This window comes from Jaculus jaculus, chromosome 9, assembly GCF_020740685.1.
Source record: "Jaculus jaculus isolate mJacJac1 chromosome 9, mJacJac1.mat.Y.cur, whole genome shotgun sequence".
Lineage (NCBI taxonomy): Eukaryota > Metazoa > Chordata > Mammalia > Rodentia > Dipodidae > Jaculus > Jaculus jaculus.
Genome location: NC_059110.1, coordinates 93291584 through 93312202, shown reverse-complemented (window position 1 = coordinate 93312202; position 20619 = coordinate 93291584). Strand labels below are relative to the sequence as shown.

General features: G+C 51.7%; 2 protein-coding genes across 2 annotated transcripts in view; one reads left to right on the top strand and one right to left on the bottom strand.

The window, feature by feature from the left end:
• Mmp28 (matrix metallopeptidase 28) overlaps nucleotides 1-16256 on the top strand; it is a 33980-nt gene extending 17724 nt beyond the window's left edge. Inside the window, exons 2-8 of the mRNA XM_045159544.1 lie at nucleotides 2770-2849; nucleotides 2986-3173; nucleotides 8725-8952; nucleotides 10643-10888; nucleotides 11934-12083; nucleotides 12395-12562; nucleotides 13741-16256. Coding sequence (XP_045015479.1) covers nucleotides 2770-2849; nucleotides 2986-3173; nucleotides 8725-8952; nucleotides 10643-10888; nucleotides 11934-12083; nucleotides 12395-12562; nucleotides 13741-14135 — 1455 coding nt within the window. The 3' untranslated portion in view covers nucleotides 14136-16256. The remainder of the gene's footprint in view (nucleotides 1-2769; nucleotides 2850-2985; nucleotides 3174-8724; nucleotides 8953-10642; nucleotides 10889-11933; nucleotides 12084-12394; nucleotides 12563-13740) is intronic.
• On the bottom strand, nucleotides 16013-20016 carry C9H17orf50 (chromosome 9 C17orf50 homolog). The gene is made up of 3 exons (XM_004664481.1): nucleotides 20004-20016; nucleotides 16306-16618; nucleotides 16013-16205 (listed from the first exon to the last, which is right to left on the bottom strand). The coding sequence occupies exons 1-3, from the start codon at nucleotides 20014-20016 to the stop codon at nucleotides 16013-16015; spliced, it is 519 nt and encodes a 172-aa protein (XP_004664538.1).
• Between the last annotated feature and the right edge of the window lie 603 nt (nucleotides 20017-20619).

Here is a 20619-nt window from a genome sequence, read left to right as displayed (position 1 = left end):
GCTGTGGCAAATGAATGCCAGATACATGCACCACTTTGCATCTGGCTCTATGTAGATGCTGAGAATTGAACCTGGACTGACAGGTTTTGAAAGTCAGTGCCTTTAATTGCTGAGCTATTTCCCCAGCAAAAACTTCTTTATCTTATTTCATAACACCCAGCAGAGGACTTAGTACACTGCTTAAGTTAACAGCATGAATGAATCAAAGGAAGAAGCTGCAGGTTTCTAACTCAAAATATTTATTTCTAGAAAGTCAAAAACAGATTTTTTTAAAAAAAGTTTTTCTAAGTAGGGTCTCGCTCTAGCCCAGGCTGACCTGGTATTCACTATATAGTCTCAAGGTGGCCTTGGTCTCATGTCAATCCTACCTCTGCCTCCTGAGTGCTGGGATTAAAGGAGTGTTCCACCACGCCTACAAAAGTCAAATTTTTATATCAATTATAAGGTTGGTGGTAAGGGCCTTTGTTGTCACAGAGCTTTAATTATGTTTGCAGCTGGAGAAATGGCTTATTGGTTAAGGTGCTTGCCTGCAAAGCCTAAGGACCCACGTTCGATTCTCTAGTAACCATGTAATCCAGATGCACAAGGTGGTGCATACATCTGGAGTTCATTTACAGTGGCTGGAGGCCCTGGCACTCTCATTCTCTCTCTCTCTCTTTCTCTCTCTCTCTCTTTCTCTCTCTCTCTCTCTCTCTCTCTCTCAGATAAATAAACTATTACAAAATGTGTTTGTATTTGAGGAAGGAGAAGTTGTATTTTTATTTTTTAAATTAGCAACTTCCATGACTGTAAACAATATCCCACTTTCCCCTTTGAAACTCCACTCTCCATCATATCCCCTCCCCCTCTCAATCAGTCTCTCTCTTATTTTATTTTATTTATTTATTTATTTTTAATTTTTTTTGTTCATTATTTATTTATTTATTTGAGAGCGACAGACAGAGAGAGAAAGACAGATAGAGGGAGAGAGAGAGAATGGGCGCGCCAGGGCTTCCAGCCTCTGCAAACGCGTGCGCCCCCTTGTGCATCTGGCTAACGTGGGACCTGGGGAACCGAGCCTCGAACCGGGGTCCTTAGGCTTCACAGGCAAGCGCTTAACCGCTAAGCCATCTCTCCAGCCCTCTCTCTTATTTTAATGTCATAATCTTTTCTTCCTACTATGATGGTCTTGTGTAGGTAGTATCAGGCACTGTGAGGTCATGGATATCCAGGCCACTTTTGTCTGGGGGAAGCACATTGTAAGTAATCCTGCCTTTCCTTTGGCTCTTACATTCTTTACACCACCTCTTCCACAAAAGACCTTGAGCCTTGGAAGGTGTGATAGTGATATTGCAGTGCTGAGCACTCCCATCACTTTAAGAAGAAACTAGAATTAGAGAGCTAATTCCTAATCTAGGCATGGTAGAACCAGCCTCTGATCAGTTTCTAATCAATATCTCAGAGTTTTCTAGAGTGCTTAGAGGTTTCAAAGGAAACTTAGTTCATATGGATGGATGGTGTACGTTAGAATAACACGTAACAGGTACTCTGTATGAAGTTCCTCCTATGTGACATGTGCTTTGATGCTTTTGCGATTAGCTCTCATTAAAAATAGACTATGAGAAGCCGGGCGTGGTGGCGCATGCCTTTAATCCCAGCACTCGGGAGGCAGAGGTAGGAGGATTGCCATGAGTTCAAGGCCACCCTGAGACTACAGAGTGATTTCCAGGTCAGCCTGAGCTAAAGCGAGACCCTACCTCAAAAAACCAAAAATAAATAAATAAATAAATAAAAAGAAAAGAAAAGAAATAGAGTATGAGGGTCTGGATAGATGGCTTAGTGGTTAAGTTATTTGACTGCAAAGCCAAACGGCCTCCGTTCAGTTCCCTGGGACCCAGGGACTTACATAAACCAGATGCACAAGGGTCACATGCATCTGGAGCTCATTTGCAGTGGCTGAAGGCCCTGTTGCGCCCATTCTCTCTCTCCCCCTTTCTGCCTCTCTCTCTCTCTCTCTCAGGTAAATAAATAAAAATAAAGTTTAAAAAAAAGAAGAGTATGAGAGTCGGGCATGGTGGCGCACACCTTTAATCCCAGCATTAGGGAGGTAGAGGTAGGAGGATCACTGTGAGTTGGAGGATACCCTGAGAATATATAGTGAATTCCAGGTCAACCTGGACTAAAGTGACACCCTACCTCCAAAAAAATAAATAAATAAATAAAAATAAAAATAGAGTATACACTTAGTAATAATTGACTTTATGGCTGAGAAACTTGTGGAAGTATCTTGCTAACTAGAATTCAAACCAGGCCAGCCTGAATATGGAACCCATAACTGTTCAGCATGCCCTGCTAGAGTTCTGTTTTTTTTGGGGGGGTGTGTTTCAAGATAGGGTCTCACACTAGCCCAGGCTGACCTGGAATTCACTAGTCTCAGGGTGCCTTGAACTCACAGAGATCCTCCTACCTCTGCTTCCTGAGTGCTGGGATTAAAGGCATGTACCACTATACCCAGCTAGAGCACTAATAAAACCAGAAGATGGCAAGGAAGAGAAACATTTGGGTATATTGAGTCACTTGCCTGAGACTATCCAGCTAGTCCACAGGGGCCTGGAATTGCCTTTTGACTGAAATTCCAGAACTTTTTCTGGTGTAATTTACAGATCCCCTTGGGGCAGGAGGGAAAACAGCTGGATCTGTGTTTAACGCGGGCCCTTGGATACAAGAGTCGAGGGCAGGGTTCTAAAGGTGCCCTGTACTGAGGGGAGCTGATGTTCCTCCCTCCCATAGGCTTTCCTGGAGAAGTACGGATACCTTACGGAGCAGACCGCCAAAGCCCCAGCCCCCACTCGGTTCAGCAATGCTGTCAGGTAGGACGGAAGAACGTCGTCGGGCACTTCAGGGTGCAGGGCGCCGAGTTCCAACACTCTGCTCCCTCCTCCTGGAAGTCCTCATCCCTGCCACCCACCTCCCGCTCTAGTCCTTTCTCCTAATTCCTCCCGGCAGAGAGTTCCAGTGGGTGTCCCAGCTGCCCATCAGTGGAGTGCTGGACCAGGCCACTCTGCGTCAAATGACACGTCCCCGCTGTGGGGTTGCCGACGCTGACAGTCATTCAAGTTGGACAGAGAGGATCCGTGTCCTGTTTCCTGGACCCCGGGCCCAAATGAGTCGTAAGAAACGTTTTGCAAGGCCAGGTGAGCGCTGCTAAAGCCCAACTAGGTTGGGGTTCCCTAGTATCCAAAGCCTGCAACCAGCAAAGCAACTCAAGTGGGACCACTCCCTGTCAACACCTCCTGGCCCTAGCACAGGGGAGGGGAGGGGTGTGCATAGGGCCTCTTGACTCAAGGACCATAATTGGGAATTATATCAGTATTAATAAGTTTTCTTTATATTTCTGAGTATTTCCAGACCAAACCCCATCCAGCCCCACTTAATTCCCTGATCACTTTTCTATGCAGAGCAGTTAAACTGTTGCCAACAATTTTCATTTCTATTTTTCTGAAGCTATTTTCATTAGAATCAATTATTTTACATAGCAATTATTCAAAAAGGTGTGATCCAGCTGGGCATGGTGACACACACCTTTAATCCCAGCACTCAGGAGGCAGAGGTAGGAGGATCCCGTGAGTTCAAGACCACCCTGAGACACATAGTGAATTCCAGGTCAGCCTGGGCTAGAGCAAGACCCTACCTCTTAAAAAAAAAAAAAGAAAGAAAGAAAGAAAAGAAAAGAAAAAGATGTGATCCATTAGCCAATTTTATTTTGTTTGAGGCATGTTTTTAACTGCTTTATTTAGATGGAATTCAATACCATGTAATCTCCCCATTTCAAGTATCCAATTCACTGGCTTTTAATGTATTTGCAAAGTTGTACGACCATTACCACAAGCTAATTTCTAATTCCAGAACATTTTCATTATCCCCCAAAGCAACTCCATGCCCATTAGCACTTACTCCCCATTGCCCTCTCCTGCCAGCCCCTGACCACCACTAATCACTGTCTCTTGAGGGTTGGCATGTGCCAAGCATTCACCACTGCCTGTTCCATACTCTTCCCTTTCTGCCGTTGGGAGTCTTTCTCAGTCTGTCTCTCTCTCCCTCTTACCCCCGCCCACACTGAATTTTTTGTTTGTTTATTTGTTTTTGTTTTTTAAGGTAGGGTCTCACTCTAGCCCAGGCTGACCTGGAATTCAGTCTGCAGTCTCAGGGTGGCCTTGAACTCACAACTATCCTCCTACCTCTGCCTCCTGAGTGCTGGGATTAAAGGCCTACGCCACCACGCCCAGCTCCACGATGAATTTTTAAAAATATTTTATTAGAGAGAGAGAGAATGGGCATGCCAGGGCCTCTAACCATTGCAAATGAACTCCAGATGCATGCACCACCTTATGCATCTGTCTTATGTGGGTCCTGGGGAATTGAACCTGGATCCTTAGGCTTCACAGGCAAATGCCTTAACCGCTAAGTCATCTCTCCAGTCCCCCTCACCCCCGCCCATGCTGGATTTTAAGCAGGGCATTAAGCTGGACCACTGAGTTCCATCCAACATTCTCTCCCTCCTCTCATGCTTTTTAATTCCCAAATCTAACATTCCAGGGTCGAATATTTGTGATGAATTGTTTATGATGAAATGTTGATGATGATTTGATTCTTCTGTCAATTTTCCACAAGTAACAAGTTTTGCAAGTGTAATTTAGTACCATGTAAATCAGTACCGTGATTACTTTGACTTGAGTCAACATGTCTTGGATCGATTTCATAGCTTTTAAGATTGCTAACAAGATGAGGATTTTTCTGCCATCTTCAATTTTTCTTTCACCTGTAATTAATTTTACTGCGAGCACTTCAGGCCATCGCGGCTTTGTCGGGGACTGACATCACTGTCTTTCTGAACGAGCTGGAAGGCACAGAGTTTATTTTTGTTTGCCAGTCAATGCGCCCGCTGCAGGGCGGCTGTTTCCGGGCATTTGCTACTCCATTTCCACCTCACCTATGCGTCCAGCCACCCTGGGTGCCCGGCACTGAATGGCTACATTCATTCGGAAGTCAGCAATGGAGTCCTGGCCCTGGGGTCAAGATGTCCTTGGTTGTCAATATGCTCTGTGTCCCACTGTGTTCCTGGGCAGCAGAGAAGAGTGAAGTGGGAGGAGAGGCGCAGGCCCAGGACGAGCCAGAACAGAGGGCATGCCGTCCCTGGAGCCCGAGGCCCTGAGTCCAAGGGTCAGCTGTGTGACTGAGGTCATGTCACTTGGCTCATGGAGGTTTCTCCTGCTCCCCCATCCGGAAGGCAGGCAGGCCTTCTTGGGTGGCAAAGGAGATCCACCCCTGATTTCCAAGTGCAAAGGGCCTGTGAAAATGCAGTAGAAAGTGGGGTAGTCCCAGAAATGGCATTGGCCATGTTGCTTGGGCTCGAGTCCCGGGGATGCTTCCTTCTGGCCATATGTTGCCTTTGCCTCAAGGCAGGATCTAATGAGTGCATTTGCCACTGGCCAACTTGGATCAGTTGGTTTGCCAGTGAAATGCAGGATGCCAAGTTAAATCTGAGCTTCAGATGAACAACAAATAATTTAATTATTTAATTATTTAATTATTTAATTAATTAATTATTTATTATGAAACAGGGTCTCATTCTAGCTTAGCCTTACCTTGACCTCAGTCTATGTATTCTTTTTTAAAATATTCTATTTTTTATTTATTTGAGAAAGAGGCAGAGAGAGAGAGAGAGAGAGAGAGAGAATGGGCATACTAGGACCTTCAGCCACTGACGACAAACTTTAGATGCATGTTCCACCTTATGCATCTGCCTTACATGGGTCCTGGAGAATTGAAATTGGGTCCTTTGGCTTTGCAGGCAAGTGTCTTAACCACTAAGCCATTTCTCCAGCCCTTTATTCTTTTTTTTCCTCAAAATTTTATTTTTATTTGAGAGAAAGAGGCAGATAGAGAGAGAATGGGCATCCCAGGGCTTCTAGCCACTGCCAACAAACTCCAGAAGCATATGCCACTTTGTACATCTGGCTTTATGTGGGTACTGGAAAATTGAACCTGGGTCCTTTGGCTTTGTCGGCAAGCACCTTAACTGCTGAGCCAACTCTCCAGTCCCCATTCTGTATTCTTTTCTTTCTTTTCTTTTCTTTTCTTTTCTTTTCTTTTCTTTTCTTTTCTTTTCTTTCTTTTCTTTCCTTTCCTTTCCTTTTCTTTCTTCCCTCCTTCCTTCCTTCCTTCCTTCCTTCCTTCCTTCCTTCCTTCCTTCCTTCCTTTCTTTCTTTCTTTCTTTCTTTCTTTGTGTGTGTGTGTGTGTGTGTGTTCTCGAGGTGGGGTCTCACTCTAGCCTATGCTGACCTGGAATTTACTATATAGTCTCAGGGTGGCCTCCAACTCATGGTGATCCTCCTACCTCTGCCTCCATGCCCAGCCTCATTCCGTATCCTTATTTGCTGAGTTGGGGAACTTCATTCCAGGTGCCTGCTCTTCTCTCTGTGCCTGGCAGAGGTGCAGAGTAGGGAGGTGCATCTGGGGTGGAAAATGAAGGCGACAATGATGGGAATGGAGATTTACTGACACCCGCATGTTAGGCAGACTCACGTTGCTGTCTCATTGGAGCCTTACCACCTTTATCAACGCCACTTCCGACGGGGAAGCTGAGGCTTGGAAAGACTGCACAACTCAAGTTTGCAAGTAGAGGAGCTTCCCAGCTCCTGTTCCTTCCTCAGCATCAGTTGCCTTCTGGGAGTCAGGACTCCATGACTCCATGATCCTTCCCAGGTTACAATTTCTGGCTGTCTTTTCTCTAGCGCCTTTTCCTCCTGTCTTCCCTGTGGGACTTTGAGGGTCAATGTTATGTGCTATGGAGTTGCTGTGAAAATCAGTGCTGCCCCAGCCTTCTAGAGACACAGTGGGGAGAGGACTAGGTTGCCGCCCCACGTGCCCAAGGACAGTTCCTTCCTCCCTGATAGGCCCTCTAGTGACCCCCAGCCCCATCCCTCCCAAAGAAAACAGTCATCTTCTTTAAATTCCTGTTCTTATTCATCCTCCCTACCCTTCCCTAACACACACACACACACAAACACACACACACATTCTCTCTCTCAGTCTGTCCAGAGGATTTTATTTTTTTGAGGCAGTGTCTCACTCAAGCCTAGGCCTACAGAGGATTTTTATCTTGAGACCTGTCACCGACACTGCCTTCCTTTCCTGCTCATGGAGTAAGGGTCAGAAGGAGCCACCTCACCTCTCGCTACATTAAAGTCTTGTGTGCATTAGGCTAGTGTCTAAGAGTCCAGTGACCCACAGCAGTGTGCAGGAATCCAGTGCAGGTTGGTGTGTGCCCAGTGAAGAGTTACAGAAAGTAGCAGAGTGTTCTAGGAACAGAATGAACCCTCCTCAACCGGTGCCTCTGGTCCCCAGGCCTTGCCTTCGGGCCTTCCCTGTCTCCCTCCCTTCCTCAGAATCATTCCTTCTTCCCCTCCCGGAGGGCTGGTCACTGGCTGTGAGGCAGTGGTTGGGTGGCTGCCAGGCCAAACAGGCCCAGGGAACAGCATTGCCTTGAATGGAGTGGAACTCAGGGGAGGGAGGGGGGACACACTCCACCCCCACGTCCCGAGGGATGAGAGGGCCAGGGAGCAAGCTCCTCTGTTCCCTGTGACCTTCCCTTCCATCTGGGGAATCTCAGCCCTTGCCAAGCCTTTGCCTTAACCCAATCAAGTGATGTTCAGGCAGATTTATAGGCCTGGCATCTCAGCAAAGGGGCCTGCTTATCCGTGTGTGGCACCATAGAAGGAGCCCCGGGCTGGGGTCAGGCTCCAGCTCAGCTCCCCTCTCATGCTGGGAGTCTGGGCTGGCTGATTCCCCGCAGGGTCACAGTTATCCCACTTTGGACCCATCCAGGAGTCCGGCTTCCAATCTGTCAGCTTTCCACTTGGGGGTCACAATCTTAGCCCCTGAGTTTGCAGGGCTACAAAACTTTTCACGGGGGGGGGGGGGAATAGGCCCCCTGCAGATGGAGATGGGCACATTTGCATGTCTAAGTCAGAGGCCAGAGTCCCAGCCCAAGGGAGGAACTGATCTTTGTGGCAAAGAAACTTAACTGAAAAGATGGAAAATATTCCTGAGTCTGTGACAAAAAAAAAAAACAAAAAACAAAAAAAAAAAACACCACTCTTTGTTCTTACTTGCCTGGGTTCTCCAGAGTCCCTGCAGAAGCGAGGAGGAGACCATGAAGGAAGAAAAGGACTCAAATATTTGGGTCCTATGGTTTCTGGCCATAGACCTTGTCAAGCACAGGTTAGAGTCTTTGAGAGGTGACAGAGATTGTGAGGAGTGGAGAGGCAGCTGGGACCCCAGTGCCCAGCCCCCCCCCCCAACCCTGCCATTGGACCCTGAGGCTGAGCTTTGGATCTGCTGTCAGCAAGAGACACATAGCTTTCCAGGCTCAGCCCTGATGGAAGAGCCTTCTGGAGGCAGGCAGGGGGGTCAGCTTTTACTAGGCAGAGGCTGCGTGTTTTACTTCGCATGGTACCTCCCAGGCCAAGACACTAGACTGGGGAGTCTGTGAACGAGGGTGGTTTACCTGGCCAGAGGGCTTTCTTCCTCAAAGCCATGTCTTTTCTCGTGTCAAGTAGAGGACTGTGTAGGGCAAGGTCTATGTCTTCTCCACCAGGGCAGGGCCTGGCCTCTCATCATCCCGGGGCTCGTAGACCGGCCGCAGGCAGCAGGTGTGACTGACACTGCCTTTCTTGGTGGCAGGCAACAACAAATGGTACAAGCAACACCTCTCCTACCGCCTGGTGAACTGGCCTGAGCACCTGCCCGAGTCAGCTGTCCGTGGGGCCGTGCGCGCCGCCTTCCAGGTGTGGAGCAATGTCTCGGCGCTGGAGTTCTGGGAGGCCCCGTCCACAGGCCCCGCTGACATCCGCCTCACCTTTTTCCAAGGGGACCACAATGATGGGCTAGACAATGCCTTCGATGGCCCAGGTGCTGCCACAAAGCCTCCCTCCATCCAGCAAGAGGGTCACCTAACTAGGAAAGGCAATCTGGGGGCGACAGTAAAGCACCCACTCTCTGTACAGTGTGGGAAAGCCATATTCCCTTTGAAAGAAGCCTCAAGCTCCCCATTTGTAAAATGGGAACAACAGTCCCCAGAGGAGGCTTGGCATGACCAGCACTTTGCAAACTCAAGCATATGATATATTCTTGGAGAATATTCTGAGGTCCTGCTCCATCCCTGCCTCTAGACAGCCTTGTATATCTCTTGTTTTCTACAGCAGACTCAGAAACTTCCAGAGCCTCCCTGTGGCCTCCTCATCCCCTGCCTACTACCAGAGTCATGGCCCCAGGGCAAGAGGCTTTCTCCCCTGAGAAGCGCTTTACAGACCCCCCCCCCCCATAGCTAGTCCATTTGTCCCCAACCTGCAGGCTTCTGGCTTCAAAGTAAACCCTTCTTCCTTCCTGCTCAGTGTCACCCTTCAGAATCTGAAGGTGCGCTGTTTATGCATCTCCTTGTTCTGAACAAGGGATGGAAACCTGACTGGAGCCTTCAGAGTGAGGACTTCAGCTCCGGGTGGCCTGGGAACTTGAACCATTGCCTCACTCTGTCCTGCTTTCTATTGAGCTTTCCTACAGCTCAGGCCCTGCCAGGCTCTGCTGCGGAGCAGGTGTGAGAACTGCGGGAAGCCCTGCCCTTGCCTGTATCCACATGGGACACACACACATACACACGTTCGCATGCAGCTCTTGGCACCCATGACACTTACATGGCGCGCTCACTTCCATCCCAGACACACTCCAGTACTGTAACGGCACTGGCTGGCCACTGGGACACTGGACTCCCCATGTAAACTTTTTTTTTTTTGAGGTGGAGTATTGCTCTAGTGAGGCTGACCTAGAACTCACTCTGGAGTCTCAGGCTGGCCTTGAGCTCATGGCAATCCTCTTACTTCTGCCTCCTGAGTGCTGGAATTAAGCTCAACACTGAAGAGCCTCACATACCCACCACTCAGGCAGAGACAGAACAGAAGGCCCTGACATCCCTCCCCTTCCAGGAGTAACCACGATTCCTACCCCTGGATCTTCTAAAAATAGCTTTAGGTATCGTTCTAAGAATTTGATGTGACACACACCTGACATGTGCTCCATAAGGAAGACGCTCAGGTCACCATTGCCTTTTTCAAACCAGGAAGCTAAGGCACTGGGAGGTTAAAGGCCGGTGCAAGGTCATACACCCAGTAATCTGTTCAAGCAGCGCTGAGACCCAGGCTTCCTCTTAGGAGACAGTCTGCTCACTTCCCCACATTCCAGCCTCTGCCAGACTTAAACGGGAGGGGAGGCAGGCAGCAAATACATACACTCTGGGACACACACACACACACACCCTAGTGGCATTTACACTGGGACACACACACAGTCTCTGACACACACAGTGGCATTTGCACTGGGACACACACCCCCTAGTGACACACGCACGCACACACACGCATTGGTGCTAGGACAGACACACCCCTAGTGGCATTTGCGCTGGGACACACACACACTCACACGGTGGCATTTGCGCTGGGACACACACACACTCATACACACTCACACGGTGGCATTTGCGCTGGGAAGCCCGTGCCGGGGGAGGGCGTCCCGGGCCGCGGTGCTCGCTGACCCCCGCTGCCGCCTGCAGGGGGCGCCCTGGCGCACGCCTTCCTGCCCCGCCGCGGCGAAGCGCACTTCGACCGGGACGAGCGCTGGTCCCTGAGCCGCCGCCGCGGCCGCAACCTGTTCGTGGTGCTGGCGCACGAGATCGGCCACACCCTGGGCCTGGCGCACTCGCCCGCGCCGCGCGCGCTCATGGCGCCCTACTACAAGAGGCTGGGCCGCGACGCGCTGCTCAGCTGGGACGACGTGCTGGCCGTGCAGCGCCTGTACGGTGAGCAGCCCAGCCCGCCCTGGGCCTTACTCCTGTTGCCCCAAGGCCTCGGGTCCTTGGACTCCGGACACAGGGACCTGGCCTCCCTGCCTCCGGTCTTTCCCAGTCCTAAAGTCTCAGGGCCCCCCCCCCTCAATTGAGAAAGTCCCCAAGCTTCTACTTCTCCCTCGTCAATGCCTCCCACCTCCCCCCACCCCCTCCGTCTCTCCATCAGTATCAACCAACTCACGAGCACAGCTTGTCCCCACCCCTCCCTCGTATTTCAGGTCTTGAATTTCCGGCCAGCCCCCTGGCATTGTCACATCACACCTCTGCCCCATGACACAGACTCAACCAGTGCTCCTGCCCCCCACTCCAGGCCTTACCTTCTGCTCCGTTTGCTCCCCACTAACCTATTCCCTGGGCATAGCAGGGATGCTGTCTGTCCTCACGGTAGGCCAGCTCAGGGTAGTCGGCCCTGCCGCCACCCAGGAGCCTGTCTCAGCAGGAATGTCACCCAAGGGTGCCAAGGTGCGGAGCCAGGAACCTGGGCCGAAGTTGCCTGATTAGCAGTTGCTGTTGGATGAAATGTTACCTCTTAGAGAGTCCTCAGTTTCCCCTTCTGCCGAAAGGGCTGATAACTGAAGTCTTGCTTCCCCCACGGAGATGCTGGGTGGAAGTGAGTGTGAACATGTTTTGTAGCCTGGGAAAGCTACACAGTGTGACCGTAACAAGCTGCTATTTCTTGAACATCTACCACAGACCAGGCACTGTAACCAGAGGCTCCGAGTATGTTTGTTTGTTTGTTTTCTACAGATCAGGAGAATGGGGCTCCGAGGTGTTAGGTAATTTGTCCAAGGTCACATAGGGCCATGCATATGCTGTCTCAGTGGGTCCTTCTTTCCCAGGCTGTAGGGAGGAAAAGAGATTCCCTGGTTAGTGCCCACAGGAGGGCTACTCTCACTTCTCCCTCCTCTTTCCTTACCATGGGAGAAGGGGAGGCCATCTTCCACCCGCTATTTGACCCCACTCACGTCTGATTGATCTCTCTGTCTTTTCCCTTAAGGGAAGCCCCTAGGACGCTCCGTGGCCACTCAGCTCCCAGGAAAGCTATTCACCGACTTTGAGGCCTGGGACCTCCACAGCTCCCAGGTCAAGCATCCTGACATCCAGGGTCCTAAATACTGCCACTATTCCTTTGATGCTATCACTGTAGGTAAGATGGTCCCTCCTGCACCTGACTTCTTCCATCCCCCTCCCACACACCTTCGCAGGTCCCTCGAGCTGGACTACAAGGTGGGGAGAAAGGACTATGTAGGATCCCAAAGTCTCAAGCCACACATTTCCACGGCATAGCAAGTTCACACAAAGCAAAGCTGTGTCCTGCTTCCTCTCTACCTACCCGAGCACACTCTACCCTTTTGCATGATGTTGTTTGGAAAGGGGGGGGGGGCGGTTAGGGCAACACCGCCAAAAGTCAGCAGGAGGCCAATGGCCCTTACTTAAGTCTCTCTTGTTTCCCGGAAGACGGACAGCAGCGACTGTCCATCTTCAAAGGGAGCCACTTCTGGGAGGTGGCAGCTGACGGCAACGTTTCAGAGCCCCGCCCACTACAGGACAGGTGGCCCGGGCTGCCTCCCAACATTGAGGCTGCCGCCGTGTCCCTGGAAGACGGAGACTTCTACTTCTTCAAAGGTACTAGCCCTGGGGCGGCTGAGAAGATGGAGGCACCGAGAGGGAAGTGCCCTGCCTAAGGTCAGAAGAGGGGAGGAAGCAGCGCAGACAGCGGGTCCCGGGTGGAGTCTTTCCTTCCAGTGCAATGTGTGGCCCAGAGAAGTCAGCCAAGAGATTTCTTTCAGGGATGGAGTGGGGAGCAGCAGGTGTCCAGGATTTCCTGGGGAGCCTCTCTGAGAAGAGGCTAGAGAGAACCTGAGGATGGCTTTTGAGCTCTGTAATTCAGGAGGAGACGGGTGTCTTCATGGAGTCCTTGGCTGTGTGAGGCTTAACTTTTGGGGCTTGAATTTCTTGGCCAGGGAAATTAAATAGTCAGGCTTGATTGAGACAGGAGGGGGGGGGGTCGAAAGCCAGTTACTAGAGTGTACAGCGTACTGCTAGATACACGGTCTTATCTAGTGACTAGCACTCATTCCTTCAGCCTATGTTGAGTGCCTTCCATCCCCCAGGGGGTCAGCGAGCACCACGGGCCCTGAAGCCCTCCCGTGGCACGGGCGTCCCAGCGCAAATGCACCGCGAGGGGGGGGGGGCGGTGCGTGCCTGTGCCACTGGGGTGTGTGTCCCAGTGCAAATGTCCAGTAGTGTTCTGCAGCAGCAATAAATCCTTGCCCATACTGAATTACTAATCGTCCTGGCAGAGAAGAGAATTCGTGTCTTCCCAGTTTTCCATTTCTCACTCAAGGAGAGGATCCTGCCCTCCACCTACCATCATCCCTTACTCTCCCAACCTAAGCTAGATGGGTTCGTTTTTATTTATTTGGGATGGGGTGCAGAGAGAGAATGGGCGCCCCAGGGCCTCTAGCTACTGCAGACTAACTCCAGACGCGTGCACCATCTTGTGTATCTGGCCTACGTGGGTCCTGAGGAATTGAACCTAGGTGATTTGGCTATGCTGGCAAGTGCCTCAACCACGAAGCCATCTCTTCAACCCCTAGATGGGTTTATTTATCACTGCTCTCTGCTGACACCTGCTGGAGTCCAGACCCTAACATCCGCTCCCCTGTCGTTCATAATTAATTCATAGTGTAGTTCTCGTTGGCCCCGCAGCAAGAGGAAGTGGGATCAGGAGGCCAGAGGTGAGATGGAGGGCCAATGGATGAATGCGCCCAGCTCATCCAGGTTCCCCCAATGCCCGGCAGGGAGTCGATGCTGGAGGTTCCGGGGTTCCAAGCCCGTGTGGGGGCACCCGCAGAAGTGCCGGGCAGGCGGCCTGCCGCGCCACCCCGATGCAGCCCTCTTCTTCCCTCCGCTGCGCCGCCTCATCCTCTTCAAGGGCGCCCGCTACTACGTGCTGGCCCGAGGCGGGCTGCAGGTGGAGCCCTACTACCCTCGGAGCATGCAGGACTGGGCCGGGGTCCCCGAGGAGATTATGGGCGCCCTGCCCAGGTCCGATGGCTCCATCGTCTTCTTTAGAGATGACCAGTATTGGCGCCTGGACCAAGCTACGCTGCGGGTGACCACCTCGGGCCGCTGGGCCTCCGAACTGCCCTGGATGGGCTGCTGGAATGCCAACTCCGGAGGCGCCCTGTTCTGAAGGCGTCCCCACCCAGGCGCACGGAGCGAACCGCTAGAGCCTTAAGGCCACTCACTTCCTTGTCCCTGCCTGAGGGGCACAGCCTGTCTGGGGGAGCCGCTGAACTTGCCTGGAGGGGACCCGGCAGCGTAGGCCCCAGGTAGAAGTCGCCCTGAATTTGTTCCCTGGAGGACATAGTGCTGTGTGTTGGTCACATGGTGGTGACCGCGGGATCAATCTATGGAGAAACAACAACAAAAAGGGTCCCAGCACTTCCCCCCACCCCCAGTGCCTCCTTTTCCAAGCCTTGGGAGTTTTGTTTCTTCTGCTGAAGGCACCTTTATAGATGCCACAGTGCTGAGATCCAGCCCAGAAAGATGCAGAACTTAACAGAAAAGCTGTAATCGCAGCAGGATCAGAAGTTCAAGGTCATTTTTTGGCTGCATAGTAAATTCAAGGTCAGTCTGGGATACATGACACTCTGTCCAATTAAAATAAAAGAAAAAAAGCGAAACTACCAGAGGATGAGGACTCTTCGATTCTTGGGAAATTGTCTCTTAATCAGAGGCCCCATCCCCAAGCAGCTTTGTTGGATGACAGACCCGAGGGTCTCCACGTCAGATGTCCTTCGGGGGATCAGCACGCAGAGCAGGAGGGAGGCTGAGGGAGGCCTCCGCGCCTGGCTTTTTGAGTAAACAGTCGCCAACAATCGGTGGGCTTCGGGGCAGTAGCAGTCGTCCTTGGACAGGTGCAACCATCTTTTCTAGCGAACGCAGGTAGGCACTGGGTGCAGGATATGCAGGGACCATGTTCTGCTATCCAAACAAGGGCCAACCAGCTGTGTGCGCGTCATGGCGTGAGGGGGCGAGCGTCTCAGAAAGCAAAATGACCTCCCAGGGGGCGGAAGGAGACCCCTCTGCAGCAGGAGATGGCGCGGAGGGAGTGTGCCCGCAGCAGACCCTGGGGAGGCAGTCTCCACAATGCTCTTGCAGGTTGCCCCCTCCCCTTCTCCAGGCCACACACACACACGCACAGCGTTCCAGAAGCTCCTGCTGTCTGGCCAAGAATAGCCAGGATTCCTGGAGAAGGAACCAGTTCCTCAACCTCCGCTGTGTGCCTCAGCCAGTTTCAGCATTAATTTTAGCATCTGGATCTCCAGTTCTCTTTGCCCTCCACCCCCACCTGCCCGTGCCTCGGCACACAGTGACCTCAGCTAGCCAGCTTGCAGGGAAGGGAGAATGATCTGGCCGGGGTGGAAGGGGGGCAACCCACAGCTCCGCGGAGGCATAGCTGGCCCCGTGCCCTCCTTTCTTCTCTGTGCAAGGGGGAGAATGAATGCCCTTTGAGCGCACTTGGCTGCAAGTGCTTTGCACTGCTCTGTCCTGGGAAGGCCTGGGCGTCGGCTCCCTGCCCATCCCTTGCTCTCTGGCTTGTACCCCAGGGAGGGGAAGGCGGCTCCTCCCATCTTCACAGCCACCGCCCCCCCCCCCCGTCAAGACACTGACACTTTTAGAGGCTTTATTGAATGGCTAGAGGGAAAGGGTCAGTTTCTCAAGGGGCGGAGGGAATCCAGAGGTTACTTTCCCCAGGTGATGCCTCTGCCTACCGGGCCACAAGGCACTGGGAGAGACGCCGGAGAGGCTGTGTTTGGCGCACGAGTCAAGTGGGCGGGGCAGATGCGGGGTGCTTGCCTGGGGGTGGGTGCTCTGGTAGTATTGGCGGCTTTAGATGCGGTCCTGTGTGCAGCCCTGCGCCCACCGTGGGGCTTCTCACGGAGCGGGGCGCTCAGGATGGCTCCGAGAAGGGGCAGTTCTGTGGCATGTGCTGAAGAAGAGGAGGCGGGAAGTTCGGGGTCAGGCAAGGACAAGGGGATGCAAAGGCTTCGGGAGTGGGAGCGCTCAGGGCCCCTCGGCGGCCTCTGCTTGACCCAGGTCCGGGTGCTCCAGGACACAGTGCTCCACGTAGGCCGGGTGGCTGTGCAGGGTCTTGCATTTCTTGCAAAAAAGGATCTCGCAGCGCGCACAGCCTCCGCGGCGCGGGCGTCTCCGCCGGGTCTCCAGCAAGCACGTCTCCTCTGGGGCGCCCCGCTTCCTGAGGAGGGGCGACCGCACAACGCTCATCGGTTCCCCACCTCCCCGAGAAAACTGGGGTCGGGGGAGTGAGCCCCGGCGGGCGGGCGGGCGCGCCTCACCTGTCGGCGGGCGCCACCAGGCCGCCGAGCAGCGCGAAGGGGCTGAGCCAGCCCCAGAAGCCGCTGTCCGCGCGCCGCAGCAGCGCCACCTGCTGGCTGCTGCCCTCCTGGCGCAGCGGGCTGTAGGACACCGAGCGCGGCTCCGCCCCTCGCGCCTCCTCCGGCCCGTCCTCTCCCGCGCTCTCGGCGCCCAGCCTTCCCCGGTCCTCCTCGGCCTCCTCCTCCTCCTCGGACCCTTCCTCCGCTTCCTTCAGCTCCACCTTCCCGGGCCCGGGCTCCTCCACGTCCTTCCTCCACAACGGGGTCTTCACACCTGCCAACGGGGAGGACAGAGCGCCTAAGGACCCAGGACCCAGGTTCGACTCCCCAGGACCCGCGTAAAGCCAGATTAGCACAAGGTGACGCATGCGTCTGGAGTTCGTGTGCAGCGGCCAGAGGCCCTAACGAGCTCATTTCTATCCGCCTTTTCCTCTCTCTCTCTCTGTCTGTCCCCTTTTCTCCCTCAAATAAAACAAAGGAGATGCCAGCTCTACCCTCTGGAAGGGCATCAGATACAGATTTCTGGGCTCTTGCACTTCCTAGCTAAGGATTTCGAGCAGGTCACCTCACTGCTCCCGTTTCCCCATCGCGTGGGAAAATTAGTGCTCACCTCCAGAGTGGTTATGTCAAGTGCCCCAGCCTCGGATTTGCCTTTGGGAGAAAATTATACTACATAATACCCTACATAATAAACAAACTTTGTCATTTCAATAGGTGGTGATTTATATTTTGTTTTCTAAGTGAAGGTTCCTTTCTCATGGTGGGAAGCCCAGCCTCTCTAGCAGCAGGGAAAGTGAGCGCAGAGCTCCTCTCTCTGTAGATGTTGGGCAGACTAAACAGAAAAACTAACAAGGAAAAGGCTATACTGGGGGGCGGGGGGGGGGAGGACCCGTGGATTAATTAGGAAGAAGTGCCTCTTTCTTTAAGCTTGACCAGTTTGCTAGTGAGTTTCAGCTACAACTGTAGGCTCTTGTAATTAAGCCTTTGTTCAGTGCAGACTTCACAAATTCAAGCTTTAGTCCCTGGCTAGAAACAAGTTCCCTGGCTGAAGTGGTCCTCCTCTGGGGAGGTGGTCATCGCTTCTCTGGGAGGTGTCCATCACTCAGCAGACATTCACCCAGCACCTAGGCAGTGCCCATGGGCAGCTAGATTAATGATGCCAAGAAAGAGAGGAGGCTTTGGGGCTTGTCCCAGAAAGGTCAAGACAATTTCTAGAGACTTCTAACCATCCACTTCACCAGGTTGCGAGCTAAACAGAAGGGCAATAATCCGAACTCTATAACTCATGTGTGTTGGGCAACATCATGGTTAACCTTATTGTCAACTTGACAGGATCCAGAATCATGTAGGAGAGAAATCTCTGGGAGCTTGAAGGAGTTTCTACATTGGCTTAACTGAGGTGGGGAGACCTACAACGAATGTGGGCAGCATCAATGAGCTGAGGTCTCAGAGTGAATTTTTTTTAAAAAAAAAAAAAAGGAAACAGAGGCTGAAGAGATGGCTAAATTGTTAAGGTGTTTGTCTTCAAAGCCTAAGGACCTGGGTTCAATTTCCCAGGACCCACATAAGCCAGATGCACAAGGTGGCATGTGCATCTGGGGTTCATTTGTAGTGGCTGGAGGTCCTGGCACCCATTCTCTCTCTCTCTCTCTGCCTCTTTCTCTCTCTCAAATAAAAAATAAATTTACAAAATATTTAAAAAGGAAAGCCAGGCATGGTGGCACACACGTTTAATCCCAGCACTTGCGAGGCAGAGGTAGAAGGATCACCATGAGTTCCAGGCCACCCTGAGACTACATAATGAATTCCAGGTCAGCCTGGGCTAGAGCGAGACCCTACCTTGAAAAACCAAAAAAAAAAAAAAAAAAAAGGAAACAAACGCTGGCATGCATTCATCTCTATGGATGCAGTATGACCGACTGCCTGTCACCCTAACCACGATACCCCACATAGTGTAAGGACTTTACCCTCGAATAAACCTCTCCTTCCATAAATTGCCTTTTTTTCTGAGGAAAGCTCTTGGCCTAGGCTAACCTGGAATTCACTATGTAGCCTCAGGCTAGCCTCGACATAAGTTGCTTTTGCCAGTTATTTATCAGCAATGAGGGAAAGAACTAATATGAGCACCAATGCCTGTAGCCAACATGTTCATATATCATGCCCCCCCGTGTCCACATCTGTTCCATAGGTGATGGGGTGGGTCATGGAGGGGCTGCTGAGAGTGACCAAGAAAATTTGAAACCTTTACAAAGAAGTTGCTTCAAAGGTTCTACCAGTCCTTGGCGTTGCTAAAGGTGGAGACTCAGGGTCAAAGGCCAGCTTGACATATAGCCAGGAAGGGTGTTAGGAACGTTCTAGTACTATGAGGAGGAGGGGTAGGGCTGGAAAGAGAGAGCAGGACTCGGAGCTCAGTTTGTCTGGCAGTGGTGGTGACCCGTGAATGCTCTGATGGAGTGACATGCTCAGAACTGTGTTTTAGACTGTTCCTCTGAAAGGACAGAAGGGATCTGCTTATAAACCATTACAAACTGAGTGATGGCTCATGCTTGTGATTTCAGCACTCAGAAGGCTGAGGCAGAGGATTATTGAGGTTCCAGACCAGACTCTTTACATACTGAGTTTCATGCTATATAGTATGGGATCCTGTTTTTAAAAAATGGGCTGAGCCGGGCATGGCGGCGCACACCTTTAATCCCAGCACTCGGGAGGCAGAGGTAGGAGGATCACCATGAATTCAAGGCCACTCTGAGACTACATAGTGAATTCCAGGTCAGCGTGGCCTAGAGTAAGACCCTACCTTGGAAAAAAAAAACAAAAAACTGGAGAGATGGTTCAGTGGTTAAGGCACTTGCCTGCAAAACCCAATAACCTGGATTCAGTTTCCCAGTTCCTACCTAAAGCCAGATGCATAAAGTGGCACATGTATCTGGAATTTGTTTGCAGTGGCTGGAGGCCCTGGCAAACCCATTCTTTCTGTCTGCATCTCTTTGTCTCCCTCGGCTTGCAAATAAATAAAAATATATATTAAAAAAAAGGGCTAGAGAGATTGCTTAGTGGTTAAGGCACTTGCCTGCAAAACCCAAGGACCCATGTTCTCCACATCCCACATAAGCCAGACACACAAAGGTGAGGCAAGCACATGCCCACTAGGTGGTGCAAACATCTGGCATTCAATTGTGGCGGCTGAAGCCCTGGCATGCCAATTCTTTCTTTCTCCCCTTTCTCTGTCTCTGTCTCTCACTCTCTCTAAAAATAAAACCATCAAATTAAACCCGTGCCAGAGAAGACAGAGGTCTGAAGATGAGGAAGTAGATGGTAGACATGAAGGATATTCAGGAAAGAAAAAGGAGAGGGGCACCGGGCGTGGTGGCACACACCTTTAATCCCAGCACTCGGGAGGCAGAGGTAGCAGGATCACCATGAGTTCAAGGCCATCCTGAGACTATATAGTGAAATCCAGGTCAGCCTGAACTAGAGTGAGACCCTACCTCAAAAAACAAAAACAAAAAAAGAAAAAGAAAAGGAGAGGGGCTTGCAGCTACATAGATTGAAGTAATTGAGAAAAGGCTTAATTTTCTAGCATCGCTATGGTGATGGGCTGGTTGGTCCGAACTGGGTTGAGAGGCCCTGTTCTGGTACCTGCCCCTAGAGCCACTCACTGTGCTTATCCATCTTCCCCAACGCCCTGTCGTCTGCTCCCTGTGGTAAGTGACTGGGATGTGAAGAGCGCCCCGCGCCCATAGAACTCTGGTGCCTAGAGCCTCTGTTGGGTCACAGTGGGGTGGAGCTCACAGGGCTCTGCTTAGGAGTGGCTACCCTTTCCAGAACTTCTCTGAGGGGTTTGGATATGAAATCTTCCCTATAGTTTCCTGTGTTTGTGATTAAGCTTCACTCATGCTAATTCCCCAACTGATGGAGTCTTTGGGAGGTAGAGCCTTGCTGAAGGAGGTGTATCACTGGAGGCAGGTCTTGGGATTGTATCATCCAGTCCCACTTGCCAGTTGATGTGACGAGACGTGATGCCAGGCTGTCTGCTTTTGCCACGCTTTCCCCACCATGATAAAACCTCCTCTTGAGACTATAAGCTGAAATAAACCCCTTCCCTCCATAAGATGTTTCCAGTCGGGTGTTCCTGCAATGGGGTAACTGCTACACTCCAGAAGTGTGCTTAAAGCTCATGTGTTGATGCTTGGGATGCATCTCACTTGATAGCTTGCCTGTCATACAGGAAGCCCTAGTTTCTATCCCCTGCACATCATAAGAAATCTGAGTGTG

What these genes read in the sequence shown, in the direction of transcription:
- C9H17orf50 (XM_004664481.1), bottom strand. An exon ending in CTGGTGGCGCCCGCCGACAG is followed by an intron (nt 16,206 to 16,305) that starts GTGAGGCGCGCC and finishes GCCCCTCCTCAG; the next exon opens with GAAGCGGGGCGCCCCAGAGG.